Source organism: Notechis scutatus, chromosome 1 (assembly GCF_049901735.1).
Source record: "Notechis scutatus isolate UNSWTSFEM ecotype Mainland chromosome 1, rNotScu1.2, whole genome shotgun sequence".
Lineage (NCBI taxonomy): Eukaryota > Metazoa > Chordata > Lepidosauria > Squamata > Elapidae > Notechis > Notechis scutatus.
In genome coordinates this window covers 82,424,172-82,441,078 of record NC_142009.1, presented here as the reverse complement: position 1 = coordinate 82,441,078, position 16,907 = coordinate 82,424,172, and the positions used below count along the sequence as shown (strand labels likewise).

The 16,907-nt window shown below is 36.3% G+C and overlaps 1 protein-coding gene and 1 long non-coding RNA gene across 3 annotated transcripts in view; both read left to right on the top strand.

The window, feature by feature from the left end:
* Positions 1-623: 623 nt before the first annotated feature.
* Positions 624-7,251, top strand: LOC148132887 (uncharacterized). The gene is made up of 3 exons (XR_015750297.1): positions 624-2,387; positions 4,342-4,493; positions 6,828-7,251. It is a non-coding gene; the product is annotated as an uncharacterized LOC148132887 (long non-coding RNA).
* Positions 7,252-8,704: 1,453 nt separating this feature from the next.
* Positions 8,705-16,907, top strand: part of SNX9 (sorting nexin 9) — a 36,241-nt gene continuing 28,038 nt past the window's right edge. Inside the window, exon 1 of one of the 2 annotated variants that reach the window (XM_087969540.1) lies at positions 8,705-9,457. In XM_087969540.1, the coding sequence (XP_087825666.1) occupies positions 9,446-9,457 (12 nt within the window). In that variant the 5' untranslated portion in view covers positions 8,705-9,445. The remainder of the gene's footprint in view (positions 9,458-16,907) is intronic. The other variant, XM_087969545.1, reaches the window with a different exon arrangement.

Genomic DNA, 16,907 nt, shown 5'->3' with positions numbered 1-16,907 from the left:
CATTTTGCTATATTTTGCTCACCCAAAGAATAAGGGGTATGGAGCCTCAGACTGAAGTTAAAAGTTTGCGCAGACATGGTAGAAATTGAATAAATAAGGGCTCTTTGGATCCAGCAAGATATCTATAAAATCTATTTTTTTCCCCAAAGCTGAAAATAGTATTTTTCAAAGCCAAACATAACATTTAATCATTCACATTACTGCAAGGCAGATACTCCAAAGCCCCATTAACTGAACATCCTTGCCTATTAATGACAACAGATCAAAACCATTTCACATGTATTACTACATTTTAAACTCTATTGGGATATCAGGTCCTTTTATGTTTTGCCCATAATATGTATATTTCCAAGAAGATCAAACAATTTCTATGTGAATCATGTAGAAGATATCAAGCCATTTACCACTTGCACAGTAATTTCTATGTTGCCACAATGAAAATAATTGGTTACACAAATGACTACTTTTTTGGTATTTATTGCTTTAGATTTATCACATATTAGCTATCTTGTTTTTAAATGACATATATTTTACTTCCTAATCTGAAATATTTTAGATTTACACTTACACAGATACTACAGTAATATATATTACATATCTATGTTTTATTTTGTCTTTGTTATGCTAGTGTTTTATTTCTATTTGAATTTAATTTAGTATTGTGTTTTTTTTTAATTTGCTGGTCTTTTTACCATATAAATTATTATATAACAGATGTTGGAGCAATTAAAATCTCCCCTTGTTATGACATCATGCACTTTTTGAAAAGTTTGGGAAATCGCCATCCACACCTTTTCCTTGGTTGAGAGGTAATCTACATGATCTTTTAACAATAGATTAATCAATTATACAGATAGTGATATCATGTATGTTAAAACTTCTCTGCTATTCTATTTCCCAGGTTAATTTATACTCGTGAGACTTCCTGCTCATCCCAATCAAGTATCAGTCCTGACTCCACTTAACTTTTCTGAGAACAGCTAAGGTGGGCTCGGTACTGCCACCAGCTATGGCAGACCAAAGTTTAGAACACTAAGAAAACTTTCTGCTAAATACATTAGTTTTTGTAATTTGCTATTTCCATGTAATTTTTACAAGATTATGTGTTTTCCATGGTTAATTTCAATCTAAATAGAAATATGATTTTGATCATGAAGTTATATTGAAAAATATTTAATTTATATAAAGTGTTTTAGAATGTCAAAACAACTTAGGTTTTGAAATCTGTAACTACATATCTGATATAGGACTTTATTGTTTAACACTTCTAAATCTTTTAATTTTCTGTTTTCATTATCAATCAACACAGAATAGATAATTCCATGCCACAAGTCACCATAATTTATAATCACTTCTTTATCTTCCAAAGGAAGAGTTAATTTACTTTTGAAATAGAAATTTATGTTATTCTCATTAGTGTGGTTTACCAGAACTACTGCATTCATAAACTATTTAAAAGATATGTTGCAAAAAATAGAATTGTTTTATAAAGAAAAATATTTTTTGTTTGTAGTTTCATCATATAATTAAATTATATACATTGCACTGATATAAAATGGACAAATGCTTGCCTTTGTGAATTTATAACTTAAAGAAATTTATAAACCTCTCTAAGTTTATAATCTTATAATAACTGAAAGGAACAAGTAGTTGCTTTTTAAAAAATCCATGACTAAAATTTACCCTGAATGGATGGGAAAAAAAAAACATTTCTTCACTAGGATAAAACCACTACTGCCATTTTTAAAAAGGTGAAATTGAACAATGGTGTGTATTTGAAATTGAATGTTAGTTAAAACTCATGTGGCTAAAATATAGGAATTGACATAAGGTTTTATTGACATAAAAATACATATTTAATGAATAAAAATCTTAATGCAAATTTGTTAGTTTTATCACCAAAGTGATTGCATTAACTACACTGGTAATATTCATTGAAAATACTGCCGAAGTAGTAATTCTATAAGTACACCAGAAGGAGAAATTGATTCTTTGTAAAGTTGCCAGCTCCAGAGAAATACATGGTTTTTAATATAATTATCACCCCTAAATTTTGCAATAAAATGCCACAAGATTCTTTGTTTTTTTTTTCCAGATTTGTAAACCAGTTTTGGTTTCCTATAATTTTATTAAGTTCTTGCTGGCAAACAATATTCTTAATTGCAAAATAAATAAATCAACAACTCGTACTTAAATCATGACTAGGCCCAGCTTATGTTTTTTTCTTTTTTGTTTAACTAAAGTCACTATTGTCTATAATTAGCTATTTTCCTCTTTTCCTTTGTTCTATAGAATGACCCAGAATATCTTTTGGGCTTCCTTTCACATGAGGTTAAGTAGGAAATACAAGTTGGAGAAAAAGCATTTTTATCAGATAAAACCCAGAGGTAAATGCTTTTGCTGTAGAACCTTACTAAATGTATTTGTAAATATAATTGTAAAATGTTTTCTGAGTTGGAAAAATGTAGTTCATAAGAACTTCTACTTGTTTTCTTTGGCCCCAAAAGGGGGATGTAGCATGACTCTATATTGCCTGAGCACAATGAAACTTTGCATCCTTAATTCTTTCATGCCGCCAGGAAAATCCCAAAGTGTATTGAATAGAAAGACACAATTCATTACCCCAATTCCAAAAAAGTTTGGGTATTAAAGATCATGAACAATTGCCTTTGCTAACTCTTGACAAATGCTTCAGTGAACTAGGAGCCAAACCTCTTCCACCCCTTTTTAGTACTGAATGGGACCTGCCTGGAATGGAAAATAGTCATCACTCTAAAATGCTTTATGTCCTTATGTGAAATGTCATTCTTACAACACTTCCTTAAACCTATGGAGGAATGCAGAGATGACCTTGGAGAAAATATGCACCAATCATTAATAAAGCATGACCAAGCCCAGGAAAACAGGAAAGCACGAGAAAGAAACTCAACCTTGCCCTGTCTTGACTCTTTAGTCTAAGACTAAGAAAGGGAAATACTGTCAGGCTTCCTAAAGTGTTGTTATAGCCTTATGTCAATAAAGTTTATTTCTAACATTTTGGTGTTATCTGTTTCCTGACCTGGCTTGCCTCATAGGGCTGACAAAATCAGATTATTATTACCATTTCTGAGATAGCTGAGAACAAAAAAGTACATATCAGAATAAAGTTACACAGGTTTTCATATCGTTTGATAGGTTTAATATTTTAAGTCTTAACATCTACTTAATTGTTGGAGAAATAATATTGTCTTACACTCACTAGTCCCCCAATTTCACTATCCATGAAGCAATAGTATAATGCTTTCCTTCCCCAGTACTATTTCAGATATTTAGTTTACACTAGAATATTTGGGATAATTCAAAAGTTTTAGTTTGAAACATTGCTCAAAGAGATTGGTACCACCAAAACTTAGTGAAAAACAAGAAAAGCAAAGACAACTTTTGCTAGACACTATTGTAAAGTCCTTACTGAAATCTAATGAGCACTGCGCTCTAGAACAATTTGGAAAATATTTAGTATGTTCACACATTTCTACAGTGAAACAAACAAAATTTTCAATGCAGTTCTAAAGCAATAAATTCTGGTTTTTATATCATAAAAATCTTATTGTTATGATATAAGCAATAAATCTTATTGTTTTAAATCTAGAAGAAAAATATGCACCCATGAAACTCCTAAAAATAAAAAAGCAAATGACTGATTAGTATAATTTTACTTGAAAATTTCCAAATGTTTTTATAATTAAAAGCTGAACGCTACTGCTTTTTAAAATAAAGCACAAGCTGAATTTGCTAATTCATTGCATTGATATAAGTAATATTTCACATCTGCTGAAACAATGTAGAAATACATTTGATCAAAATTAGGGCATGTGTTTAGTGTCAGCTTTGGAAGCCATATTAGAACCAGAAGTTTTTAATTGGAGTTGGGTTTTTCTGGAATTCTGACATTTAGTATTTGGGGGGGGGGGATATATCAAACTGATGAAATATCCCAATATGAAAGAGGATGTTGTTTTGTACTCTACCCTACTTGAAAATTGAATATAATAAAAGGAAACATTATGGCATTAATTTTCTTTGGAAAAAGTTAAAGGAAATGTACAAAAAACAAACCCACCCTGAAACAAAAATACAGGTACTTAGTAACAATATTGATTACTTTTGTTTTCATAAATAAATAAGTCAATAAATTTGAAATTTATTTTCCAAATTAACAAAATCCTTTTTTGATAAACTATATTTACCTTTTAGAGAGCTTTTTTTAGCAAGACAAAATTGTTAAACCTAATTCATGTTCATTACTAACAGATCAGATTCTTCTTTTGCTACTGCCTCTTTTACATGTCTAAATTTCTACAGGTGAGGAGGGAAGAAAGAGAAAAACAATGGGATTTCAACTGATTGGCATAGATAATCTGCTCAGATTATTCAGGATGAAGCCATGTAGTTCAGTGCAACTGTGAAAATATTATCCATACTGATCTGATTAATGTTCTATTATCTTTTATTAGGTAAGTCTTATCATGCACAATGTTTTATCTTATTTTCAGAAAGTACCATGTTAAGGGTGATTAAATGTTTAAGATAGTTATTTTACTTTAATCATTTTATCTGAATTAAAAATATTTAATTGATCTCAGTATATGCTGCATTACTGGGTGTTTATGGATACAGCAACGAGCTGAGTAATTATGAATAAGTGGTAGTATAAGAATTGGAAGCCCCAATTATCACAGTCCTCTCAACTGGGTCAAATGACTGTGGAATAAATAAACTAGCAAAACTCTGAAATTTCAGTAAATCACATTTTGTTGCCTTTTTCTCAAGAAATTAAAATTCTATGCAATTGCAATACATTTCTGAAATACACATTATGTGTGGTTAATTAGATTTTAAAAATTACCAAAGAACTTTGGGAGATATAAGGGAACAATTTAAAGAAAAATAACCATGTTTATAGAAATGAAATGACTGTAAAAGGAAGAGAAGGTCTCTGGAAATATATACATTTAAACTAGATGTTTTAACTGCCATCATTCATCAATTCTACAAAACCAGTTGGTCTATTGCTTAAGGCACCAGGCTATAAACCAGGAGCTTGTGAGTTCTAGTCCTGCCTTAGGTATAAGCTGACTAGGTGACTTTGGGCCAGTCATTCTCTCTTAGCCCATGCTGTCAGCAACAAGCCAGTCAGTCAATTCTTGTTGCAACCAATGGATTGCGGTTGATAAAAAAAAAAAATACCTGGTTGGGAAAAAAAAGCACATGCAGGAAAAATGCAAGGAAGAAAAAGAAAATCCACCAATTCTATGAAGTGAAAAGAGTAAGATGTTTAAGTACCAAGACTATTAGGAAAAACATTAGAGCAATCCAAGCACTTTCTTAACTGCGATAAAGCAAAGACTGAAACAGAAGACTATTTAACAAAAAGTGGAAGCATTTTTGAATACTCAGTTTATGTGGATCATTTCTGATAAGAGAATAAGACGTAAGATAAGAGGATAAAAGAGAAGACCCCACCTCCCTGCTGTCTGTTTTCTTGGTTTTTACTCTCTCTTATTACTTTTAACTGTTTTTATATTTATCTTTTTAATCAGTTTCTAAGTCGACAAGAGTTGTTTCAATAGTGAGATGAGTGGCATATACATTTTAAAAAGAATTGAAATGTCTACATTATTTAGTGAAACTCACCCTATGCCAAGTGCATGGAAGGAATGGCTAGGCCAAGCAGCCATCCCTTTCCAAAGAAGTAAAAAGGAACAGGAAACATCAGCTATTCCATTTCTGTCACACAGAGATGAGCATATCGAGTAGCCATGGGCGAATAGGCAGCAATAATAAATAAATAATATTTGGCCATAAGGATGATGCCCCATCATGTTTTGTGATGCTGAACATATCTGGCAAGTTTTGTTTTTCAGGAGTTTTAATGGTGAGACGGGCTTGGTTGGTTCATATTTGCAAATACTAAAGATGTTTATTTTGGTATTTTGGGGGAGAAATGTACAACTGGCATTGACCAAACTGCCAGTTGCTACCTGCACTGCAGCAAAATAGGAAAGGTTGGAAGCCATCTTAATAACTCTACCTTCTTCACACAGTTGCTTCTAGGATAATGAGCAGGAAAGCATCTAAGCCATGGAAAGCAGCAGATGCTTCTACTTCTTCCTTTTGCTTGCCCACCTTCCACTAGCATCACAACAATGCCTAGAGAGAAAGTGGAAACAGCTATTTCTGTTTGTTTACTCATCCTCACCCCCCCCCCCCCTCCTTTGGATACTACAGTCACAGAGGGAACAGCAATTGCCTTTGGGGGTTTTACTCTTGTTAATGAAAGGTCCTTTCTGATAGAGAAGTGGGATAGGAATATCTGAATAGTATATTTTCTTGAATAATTATGTTCATTACAGATAAAACTAATCTGTAAGTCCTCTTTTGCCCTACAGATCTATATAGTCTGAGATGATGGCTGTTTTAATATCTGAATACTCTCACGGTGCCAACTTTGTTATTTTAGTCCATCTCTTGAGGATAGACAACGTTCTTTCTCTGAACGCTTCCTTCAGTTATTCTACATTCTGTAAATAATGATATTGTCCTCTGATTTTGGAAAGACGCAGAGGAAAGCACTAGATGGTGCAGACAGCAAATATTGTCAGCATTTCCTTGAATATCGGCAGTGAGGAAAAATATTGTTTTATTTCACTCGCTCTTGTAAGGATTTCAAGGACAAGTATATGATGATATTTAAACAGAATAAAGAATTGTATATGATTTTCAAGATTAAGTTTATTTATTATGGTATAGATTTTGGACAAAGCTAATATTATAATTTCTTCTTTTAGCCTCAACTCAAGTTCAAAATAAAATTCAATTGTCTTCATCATGGAAGGGCAATGTGGATCCTCACTTTTTGTTTTAATGAATTCACCAGAAACACCCTTTGACAGTGCTAATTTTAGCTGTATTATTGCCAAAAATCAGTAATGGGATTTCCTGCTCTTTTAAGACAAGAACCGGATTGTGTGATCTATAATGTAAGCTGAACACTATAAAAGCAAAGTATACACATAATATAAACCCTTCTTTCTGGAAACTGTTGTTTGCCTGCTTTGAATTTGAATACTGCATACCTCTGGGACAGCAGTTACTGAAGTACTCTGAATATTAAGAAGCTGTATAAAATTGCATGCAGATTGCCCCAATTATTCACAGTTGCATTACCTGCAATTTAACATCCACAGACCAATATTTTGTCTTTTGAAAATATCTCTTTTAATGCACATTTCTGTTTGGAGAACTTTTGAAGGGTGTGTGTGTGTGTGTGTGTGTGTGTGTGTGTGTGTGTGTGTGTGTGTGTGTATTTCAGTTAGTTTTGCCTCACAGCAATTTTTTAAAATTTTAATTTAATTTAATTTTTAATTGATTAAATTTGTAAGGCTGCCGAGGAAAAAAATATTCTAAGTGACAGAAACTACAGAAACTATTGACAAAAACAATGATTCAAAGAAATCATTACATGCTTGGCATATCCCCAAATGAAAAGAATACTGTTGACCTCTTCTGGGCCTTGGTTAATCCAAGGTCCAGAAGAAAAACTGGGTTTAAAAGGCCATTTTAAAATAAGATTAAGGTACCCCATCAGATGATATTTTTTAATCTATGAGATCTGGAGAACACAGCCGTCCTTCCAGTACCTAGCACTTCTGCCATGAAAGTTACTCTAGACAACAACCAGACCTGGAATTGCACCCAAAGGCTACTAGTAACTAATGCAGCTCTTGAACTAGAGACATGAGCATATCAAGATGTGCCTGTAACTGCCCAAGCTGCCACCTTCTGCAACTTCTGAGCAATCTTCCAAGAGCAGCCTCACACAGGACTGCACTACAATAATCCACATCTGAGATGAAAGGAATAATGTTCTGGAGCAGTGGTTGCCAACCAGTGGGCCGGGGACCACTGATGGTCGGCAAGAAAATTTGGGTGGTCCAGAGAAATGTCACCCTCAAAGCACTTAATCCAGGCTGTGCAGGAACACAAGGCTGTGCCGCCCACATGGCCCACGGGAACACAAGACTTGCATCGCTTGCATTGGGAACAACATGAGGTAGTGAGGGGAGCGGGGGAAAGGGCAGAGGGGGCTTGCCCCACTTGTCCCATGCACCTTGCCTGGCCACCAGGCTGCTTCTTTCCGCTTCTTCTGCTTTTGGCTGCAATCAAGGAAAGCAGCAAGTCTTTCTTTCTCTCCCCCAAACTCCACCAGAAATGAGTCTTTGGGACCTTGCAAGGCATCCTGCTCCAAGAGGCTGTGCTGGCTCGACAAGTCTCACAAAGACTCATTTCTGAAGGAGTTTGGGGGAGAGAAATAAAGACTTCTGCTACTTCTGCTGCTTTTCTTGCATGAAGCCAAAAGTCTCTCCCCCACTTCAGAACGGAGCTGGAGACGGTATCCTGCAATCCCAAGTAAAGAATGATAGACCTGTAGGAAAAACGGGATGGGGAATTCTATTTTCCTGCAGACATTTTTGGGGATTTTCCCAGGATCTCTGGTCCGCGGGATTTAAAATTTAAGAGTTTGGTGGTCCCTGGGATCCAAAAGGACCCCTGTTCTGGAATATCTCCCATTCAAAAAAGAGTAAAATGGGCATAGCAAGGTGGAGCTCTTCTTGGCCACAGCTACTACCTCTCTTCAGTGCCTTATTTTCCGCAGTTTAACTGGCTGGAATGGAACGAGAGGCCACCTACCTGATTCCTACCGCTGTTAGTCATCGTGTTAATAGCACCGGTATGAAACCATTAGAGTGTTAATTTAAAATGGACAGGGCTACTTCCTTCCGGCACCCAAAAGGGCTTGGGACAACCACTTCCCTCGCCCCCGTGGGCTGGGATACAGATCAGCCGGCGCCCTTTGCACTGGCCTAATGTTTTCCACCCTGACAGAATACTATTATTTGTAAAAAGGCAAGGCGGTGACTAGCGGATGAACTGCGGAGCCGGCGCTCCCGGGATGCCGAGGAGTCCGATGAATTGGGAGGCAGCTTCACCTCGGCTCCCCACCGCCGAACCGGGGACAATGCGTGTCCAAGCTGGAAGAGACTCGGAGTTCCTTTTCTCCCCTTTCCTGCTTGGGTTTCGGGACGCCTTCGTGGAAACCCCGCCCCTGACTATGGGCTTCGACCAGGAAGAGGCTGGAGGCAAGAGGAAGCGCAGGCGGTGCTCGGCAGCCCGGATTCTGCTTCGCCGCCAGTTCAGGAGCTCCTCGCCTTCTCCTGGCTTGGAAGTCCAGCAGGAAGGGAAGGGGAGGCGGCGGCTGGCCTGAAAACGGAGCCAGAGCCGCGCCGCCGCCGCCGCCTTCCTCCTCCCCCCCAGCGCCGCCGCGGCCCAGTAGGAGGTAGCCTAAAAGCAGAGTTGCCGGTCAGGCTCCCTCCCGAGGCGGTGAGATACGCCGCCAAAGCCCACCATGGCCACTAAGGTGAGGAGACCACCCCGGCTGGCCCCTGCTCGCCTTTCCCTCGCCCGCCCCAGGTTTGGGGAACCGCCGGCTTGGCCGCCCTCGCGTGTTTTGTTTGCGCTTTGAAACAAGTCGGGCGTTATACGGGCAAGAGGAGAGAGGCTGGTGGGGATGGGCGTCTCTCGCGTTGGGAGAGCGGCGGTTTGGCGGGGTCGCATCTCCCGCTCTTGGGGGGTGGGCGCCGTCGAGGACGCTGCCATGAGGGATACTTGTCAGAAAGGCGTGTTTGAGGAACAGACCCTCAGCTGAACTGGATGTGTGTGTGTGTGTGGAGGGAGGGTGCGTAGCCCAAGCTGTGCCTTTTATCTTGGCGCCTTTCGTGTACTCTGCCCCTTTGGCATATTGCACGCGCAGACAGACCGCCCCCCCCCCTCCGCGTGGGCCTTGGACCCGTTTTCCGGTTGGGGCCAGCCAACCGAAGGCAGAAAGCAAACTTTGAAATAGCGCTAGAAAGTGGGGTGGGAAAGAGTTCTCTCTCTAACTAAATAAGTTCATTTCAGCTGGTAAATAGTGAAGTGAGTACTTTTGGACTGGGGAGGTAAATTTTGTTTCCCAGTTCAAAGACTTCTGTGCCCCGTTCTTATAAACGTAGTTATTTTCCTACCTAAGGCATTTTTTCCCCTCCAAGTTCAGTATTTTTTTTTTTAAATGCAGACCTATGACACTATCAAAAGAGCTTAGGCTGGCTCTTGCCCTTTTGTAGGCGTGTTCGCATTCTGCACACACCCCTCCATAGGGTACTTCTTTCCAGATGTAAAAATAAAAGTGTGTCTGCTCCATGCTGCAGTTGTGTCCATGATGCAAGTGCAAATATTACAAGGTTGGGTTTTTATTTTTAATCTAAAATTCTATAATTTTAGATTAAAAATAAAAACCCAACCTTGTAATATTTGCACTTGTATCATGGACACAACTGCAGCATGGAGCAGACACACTTTTATTTTTACATCTGGAAAGAAGTACTCCTTGTTCAGGAGCAAGAAGTGAGTTTCGAGCATAGGTGTAGGTGTTTATGTGAGGCTATCATTGGGTCTTGCTTGGCTAGTGCTTTTAGAGCTGCAAATTACAATTACAATTGCAAATTGATTACAGGAAAACATTTTGACAATACAGTATTGCTGGAGGTAAAGCATTAACAAATCTCAACAATTCTGATATGTTATTGTGGGAACTAGGAAATAAAAGCAAGATACGTTTAAATTTGGCAGTTAAAACCATTTTTGCTATATTTAATTCTTGAATACTGCTGTAAAACTTGTGGCTATTAGTGGAAGAGACCCTTGTTCTCTTGGTCTATAGGCCTAAAATTAATAGAATTACCAGTACATGTTTACAATAATTAAGATTTCCAAACCATGTGTGAAATAAAATATGTTCTTTAATTACATGGATCTATTGTTTAGAATTGTAGTTAGTGATGCTTTTACAGCCTCTATACTACTACGTTGCTTACTATTCTCCACTGAGATTGAGAAAATGGTTGAAGTGAATAAACTTCAGTTAATATACTGATATTAGCAAAACTGAAGTATTACAACAAATATACATATACACATATACATACATCAGCCTCAGTTTGGTGTAGTGAAAGCATACTGGATATTGAAAGTATTTATTGTCACTTGACTGCAGTTAATATTGACTATTTATTGCACATGAACAAACGGAAAGTTATGTAAAATGGAAACAAATGTTTCTAATTTCTCTCAGCTATGCTGAAGGAAAGACAAGAGCATAAGATTTGCTTGCATGTTTTTCTATTGTTGATTGTGGACAAAATTCCTATTCCTATTTCATTTCAAAACAGTTCACGCACGCCAGATTGTATTCTCTGAGTTCATGTGATCGTTTTCCAATAATTGGTTATTTTAATCAGTTTCTTCAGAACTGGATCAAGTTCTTTGAAGTATGTCATTTATTTTTCAGTGCTCAGCATTCTAGCAGGAAAGGAAAAAATGACTTAAGTCTACATTTTTTTTTTAAATTAATCACAAGGCATTGATGTTGACTAATGCTGTTACTTCATCTGTTGCTGTACAGCTCTCCCCTTCTGAAGTAGTTATATATATAAATAAGAAAATTTGAAATTCTTTCAGTGAGAATTTTCAGAGCAGTAGTGAGATTGAATTTCCTTTTGTTTTTTTTCCTTTCATTTTTGAGACTTGTTATTATTTACAGAAGAAACAGTTTGGAATACTCAGTTATTCTATCTTGTAACTGTTGACTTCTGTTTTGCAGCTAAAAATTTTTACCCTGTTGATTGGACTCTTGCTTTTTTTCTACCTTCAGTCAAATGTCCAAACATCCAAATGTGTAATATTTTAAAAAGAGAAAAGAAACCAATAAAATTTAAAGTATTTATTGTTCAGTAGTTGTGTGTGGCTTAATATGAAATATCCTTATGTATACATATGGAAGGGGGAAATGCCTTTAAGGAGGAAATTATTTTTCATTTTTACCAGCATTTATTGAAAATTCATAGTAACACTATGTTTTGCATCTATCATGTCTATTAAATAAAACTTTTTCTATTTTTTTTCTAAAAAATGCCTGTGAGGAAGGAATTTGTAGTTATTATTATATGCAGCAGTTCATTAGATAAACAGTTCAAACTGGGCATGAGAGTGAAGGTGGAAGAAACTAGTGCTGAAATCTTTAGTGTTGAGCTCTGTATACATATATACATACAGAGAGATGTATATATGCACCAAAGATATATATCTACATCTATATATCTATGTCTAATCTATACCTATCTATCTACCTATCTATATTTCTGTGCACTCATTTATCAATTTGTGGGAATGCAATTAGAATTGACTTGGAACAGAAGCCAAAGTTTGAGATGCATTTTATGCCCGTGTGCATTCTTGTTTCAGTCCTATTGAGCTGAAAACTATTTTGTTATAAACAATGAGTTGCTTAAATTTTTAAACAAAGCTTTTAAAAATACTCATTCTTTTTTAAAAAAATATTAAACATAACAAATTATCTTAATCATAAAAATGTAATACTTAAATTGTGCAATACTTAAAGAAATATTTTTTATTTCCAAAGACATGACTTTTTAATTAAAAAAAAAAGATTTGAAGTGTATTGCTATTTTTGATGCTTTACAAGATTCAGCTCTGGTATCACTTTGAACTATATTTCTACTGTGGTGCAATGTGAATTTCCTTTGCCAGCTGTTGAAAGCTAAAGCTATTGAAGATTTTCCATTGAAACAATAGTCCAATTAGTGCTGATTTCCGTATCTGGAATAGGCAACTACACAGTATTCAAAGGAAGTGAAGGGTCATTGTCTCTGTGCCAATGCAATGCAATTTCATTCTGTAAACAGAGGCTTGTAGCATCTTTTATAATTAGTTTTCTGGAGGGAAATGATAGGCTGATTTATTCTTTATTCATATAACATTTAACTGTAAATGATTGACTAAAAATATTCTGAAATTCTGAGGCAAAAGTTTTTAAAAACGAGTTTTGTTTTTATTTTTTCAATTACTAGGTTTGCATCCTAATTGATCCATGGAATGAGAAAATGATGGCCCAGAAGTTCATAAATTTATTCCTAAAAATCCACTGCTAGGTTTCAGAATTTGGTTTTCTAAGCTGTTTAGGTAATGTAGTAGATGAATGATGTAAAAAGGGTGAGAATGAAGAATGCGTTTTTGAATATGAAGAAATGTTGCTACTGAGTTGCCATTTTATGGTTTTATATGAAAATATGTATTTATATATTCATATTCATCTGAGGATATGCTGCAGCTCTGGGTACACAGGTGTTGTAATATCTATTTTATTGCTAATCCTTCCAAAATGGAAGATGTGACAAAAGTAAACATGACAAAAGACAGTTCTGCTGTTGCTTTGGCAGTGCTTGTAGGATTGATTTCGGATTGACTTTGCCCTACTCTTCAAAAGCAAAAGCTATGATGGTGAATGCGTTGTGCAAGTAAAGACATAGAAGAGAGAGCCAGTTTGGTATAGTGGTTGAAGACCCAGCTAGAAACAGGAGGCCGTGAATTCTAGACCTGTCTTAGACAAAAATTCTGCTGGTGACTTTGGGCCAGTTACACTCTGAGCCCTAAGAAGGAGACAATGACAAACCATTTCTGAAAACCTTTCGAGTAAAATGGCAGGGACTCGTCCAGGCAATCACCAGGAGTCAACACTGATTCAACAATAGAAAATAGAATAGAATAGAATAGAATAGAATAGAATAGAATACCTTTATTGTCATTGCATTCTACAAATACAATGAAATTTGAAAGCTACTCCAGCAGTGCCCCAAACACCACATCACAATCACACTACAGAGTATTTAATAATAATAATAAATAATAATAATAATAATAAACCTAGTCTAAAACCTATCTAAAACATATAGTAAGTTAGATAGTTTAAAAATGCCACTATATACATAGGGCTAAATCACATATGCATTGTTTGATTCAAGACAATTATTGCCTTGGAAAAGAAACTGTTTCTCAGTCTATTAGTCCTCATTTTAAGACACCTATAGTGTCTCCCTGATGGTAACAGTTCGAAATATGAGGATGAGAACTGTCTGTGGAGATTTTTAGTGCTCTAGAGAGGAGTCTGGTCTTCCCAATCTCGAAAAGAAGAAAGAGAGCAACCAATGATTTTTTTGTGCTGTGTTTATAACTCTGGAGCATCTTATTATCCACTACAGAGCATTCAGCATACCACACCATTACACTATGGCAATAGTATCCTCTGTGGATCTGTTATTCCGATAGGCAAACTGGTATGGGTCAAGGTTTGATGGGAGGCAATCCTGTATATATTTTAAGACCAGTCTTTCAAAACACTTCATAATTATGGATGTGAGAGCTACTGGTCTATAGTCATTTAAAGTATCAGGACAGGGCTTTTTGGGAACTGGAATAATAATGGAAGTTTTGAGACAAGATGGAACAATGGCTTGTGTAAGAGAAAGGTTAAAAATATTTGTAAACACACCTGCGAGCTGGTCAGCACATGCTTTGAGTACCTTCCCAGGTACCCCATCAGGGCCAGCGGCCTTTTTCACATTCACTGCTCTAAGCACCTGCTTCACATCATACTCTTGTACTGTGAACAGTTGAGTACCGGTGGTTTGTAGAGGCAGTGTGTTTGAAGACCTATTCAGTTCGAATCAGGCAAAGAAGTAGTTCAATTCTTCTGCCAGCAATGCGTCCTTATTGAGCGATATGGGGTTGCTGCCCCTGTAATTAGTGATGTGTTTAATTCCCTGCCAAGCCCATTGTGGATCATTATTTGTGAAGTAGTCCTCAATCTTCCTTTTATAGTCCTTTTTTGCCTCCTTGATGCCCCGCCTCAGTTCTGCTCTTGCCTTGTTATACCAAACCCTGTCCTCAGACCTGAATGCCATATCATGTGTCTTGAGAAGTAATTGCATGTCCTTGTTCATCCAGGGCTTCTGGTTTGGAAAAATCCGGATGTGCTTATTCACAGTAACTGTGTCCACACAGGTCAAGATGTAAAACAGTTCAGTTTTTGTATATTCCTCCAAATCTTCTTGTTTAAATAAGTTCCAATTAGTATTTGAGAAACAATCCTGCAGCTGATCAAGTGCTGATCACTCCCCTCCCCCGCCAAAAAAGGTGAATAATAAAACAGATTACACTAAGTGCGGGGATTTTGTCCAAGCTCAGATCCTCAGTGTCTCATTTCTGAACTTATGGTACAGTGTGAAATATGCGGGGATGAATCCAGTTCTCCCAAGTTTGATTTTCATTTGGCAATTAATTTTTTAATTCAGTGCTTCAGATAAAATATCTCCATTTAGTACTTAAAATAATAATTTCCACTTTATGAGAAAGAAAAAAGGGAAGAAGACAATGAAAGTTTGGGCAACTACTTTTTGTTCTATTAGGTGCACTTCGGTATGCGTTTGCCTATGTTTTAAGTGCCATGAGTGGCTGAAGAAATGGATTTCAGTAAGTCCATGCAATGGAATTTTGAAAATAAAAATCCTATCAAACGTAGGTAGGAAAACAATTCTCATTGTCACTGTATATTCAAGTCTATTTTTTATAGTAACAAGCTATTTCTCCCAAATGATTTATTACTACATTAACACTTTCAGCAACAGTTCCTGCATAGTTTGTAGCATGAAAAACATGGTTCCCACAGATATCTCCCTTGGTATCAGCTAGTCTTCTTGTCAGCTGGGAACTCCTTCCCCATACCCATATGTATAGAGAGATACATCAATGTTAATTAAATAGGAAGCTGACATGTTCGATAGTAAAGCACAGCCTCTAATATTTTTATTTGCAAGAATGCCTCTGGAATCTTATAGTTTCAAATATTTTTAAATAATAAAAATAAGGGTCCCACTGTTTTGTTTAGAAAAAAAAATAAAGCAAAAATGACAAAGTTTACCAGTTTGCCTTCTGGTAAATGCATACTTTGTGACTAGCCATACCCACTATGACTAGCTATTTTGTCAATGCTCAAACTTAAGTTATGAAAAAGTGTAAGAGTTTGTGACATTTTTTTCAAATAAAAAAAGTGGCCACATACCTAAAATTTGTTTATCCTTTATAAATGCTTAGTTTACAAATGTAAATATTATGCAGTAGTACCTGGAGACAATAGAAGAGAAAGAACTTGAGAAAAGCGCAAAATACAAAGACCTGTAAATAGAAGTAGAACAACTGTGATAAGAGAAAGTAAACATAGTAACAACAGTAATAGGCACCTTAGGTGAAGTCCTCAAAAATCTGGGACAGTACTTGAACACTATCAGCATTTACAAAAATCACCATTGATCAGTTGTAAAAGGCAGTTTACATCCTGTAATGATACCTTTAACAAAATAAAACAACTGCCTATCTCAGGTTTATAAAATAATAAAATAATAATGTTGATAGTGCTATAATTGCTTAGCAAACTAAGGAGAAGATGTAGCTGATGCCCCTCCCCAAAGCAAATTTTCAAAGAAATAGAGTCATAAGCCAGTTTAATGGTTAAGGAACCAGACTATAAAATGGGAGACTGATTTGAAGTCCCACTTTAGTCATGAAAGCTGGCTTGGTGATTTTGGGCCAGTCACTCTCTCAGCCCAACCCACCTCAAGGGTTGTTGTGGGAAAAATAGCAGGACCAAGGTGTGTTGGATATGTTTGTAGTTATTTGTAAAAATAATAAAGGTGGGATATAAATAAATAAAAATGACGGAAAGCTATAATAGTCCTAATATCTTTTGAGAGGCAAATTAACAAATATTTTCTGATCTTTTCAGAAAATTCCTAATGTATCTGGTTGGCAACTTTGTTTTCCAGAAAATCAAGACACATAAGAAAATGAGTTCCTGTCTTATTGCTAACCACTACTAGCAAAGACTTAATTGAAGTCTTTTAATTAAGAGTTTTTGAACATGT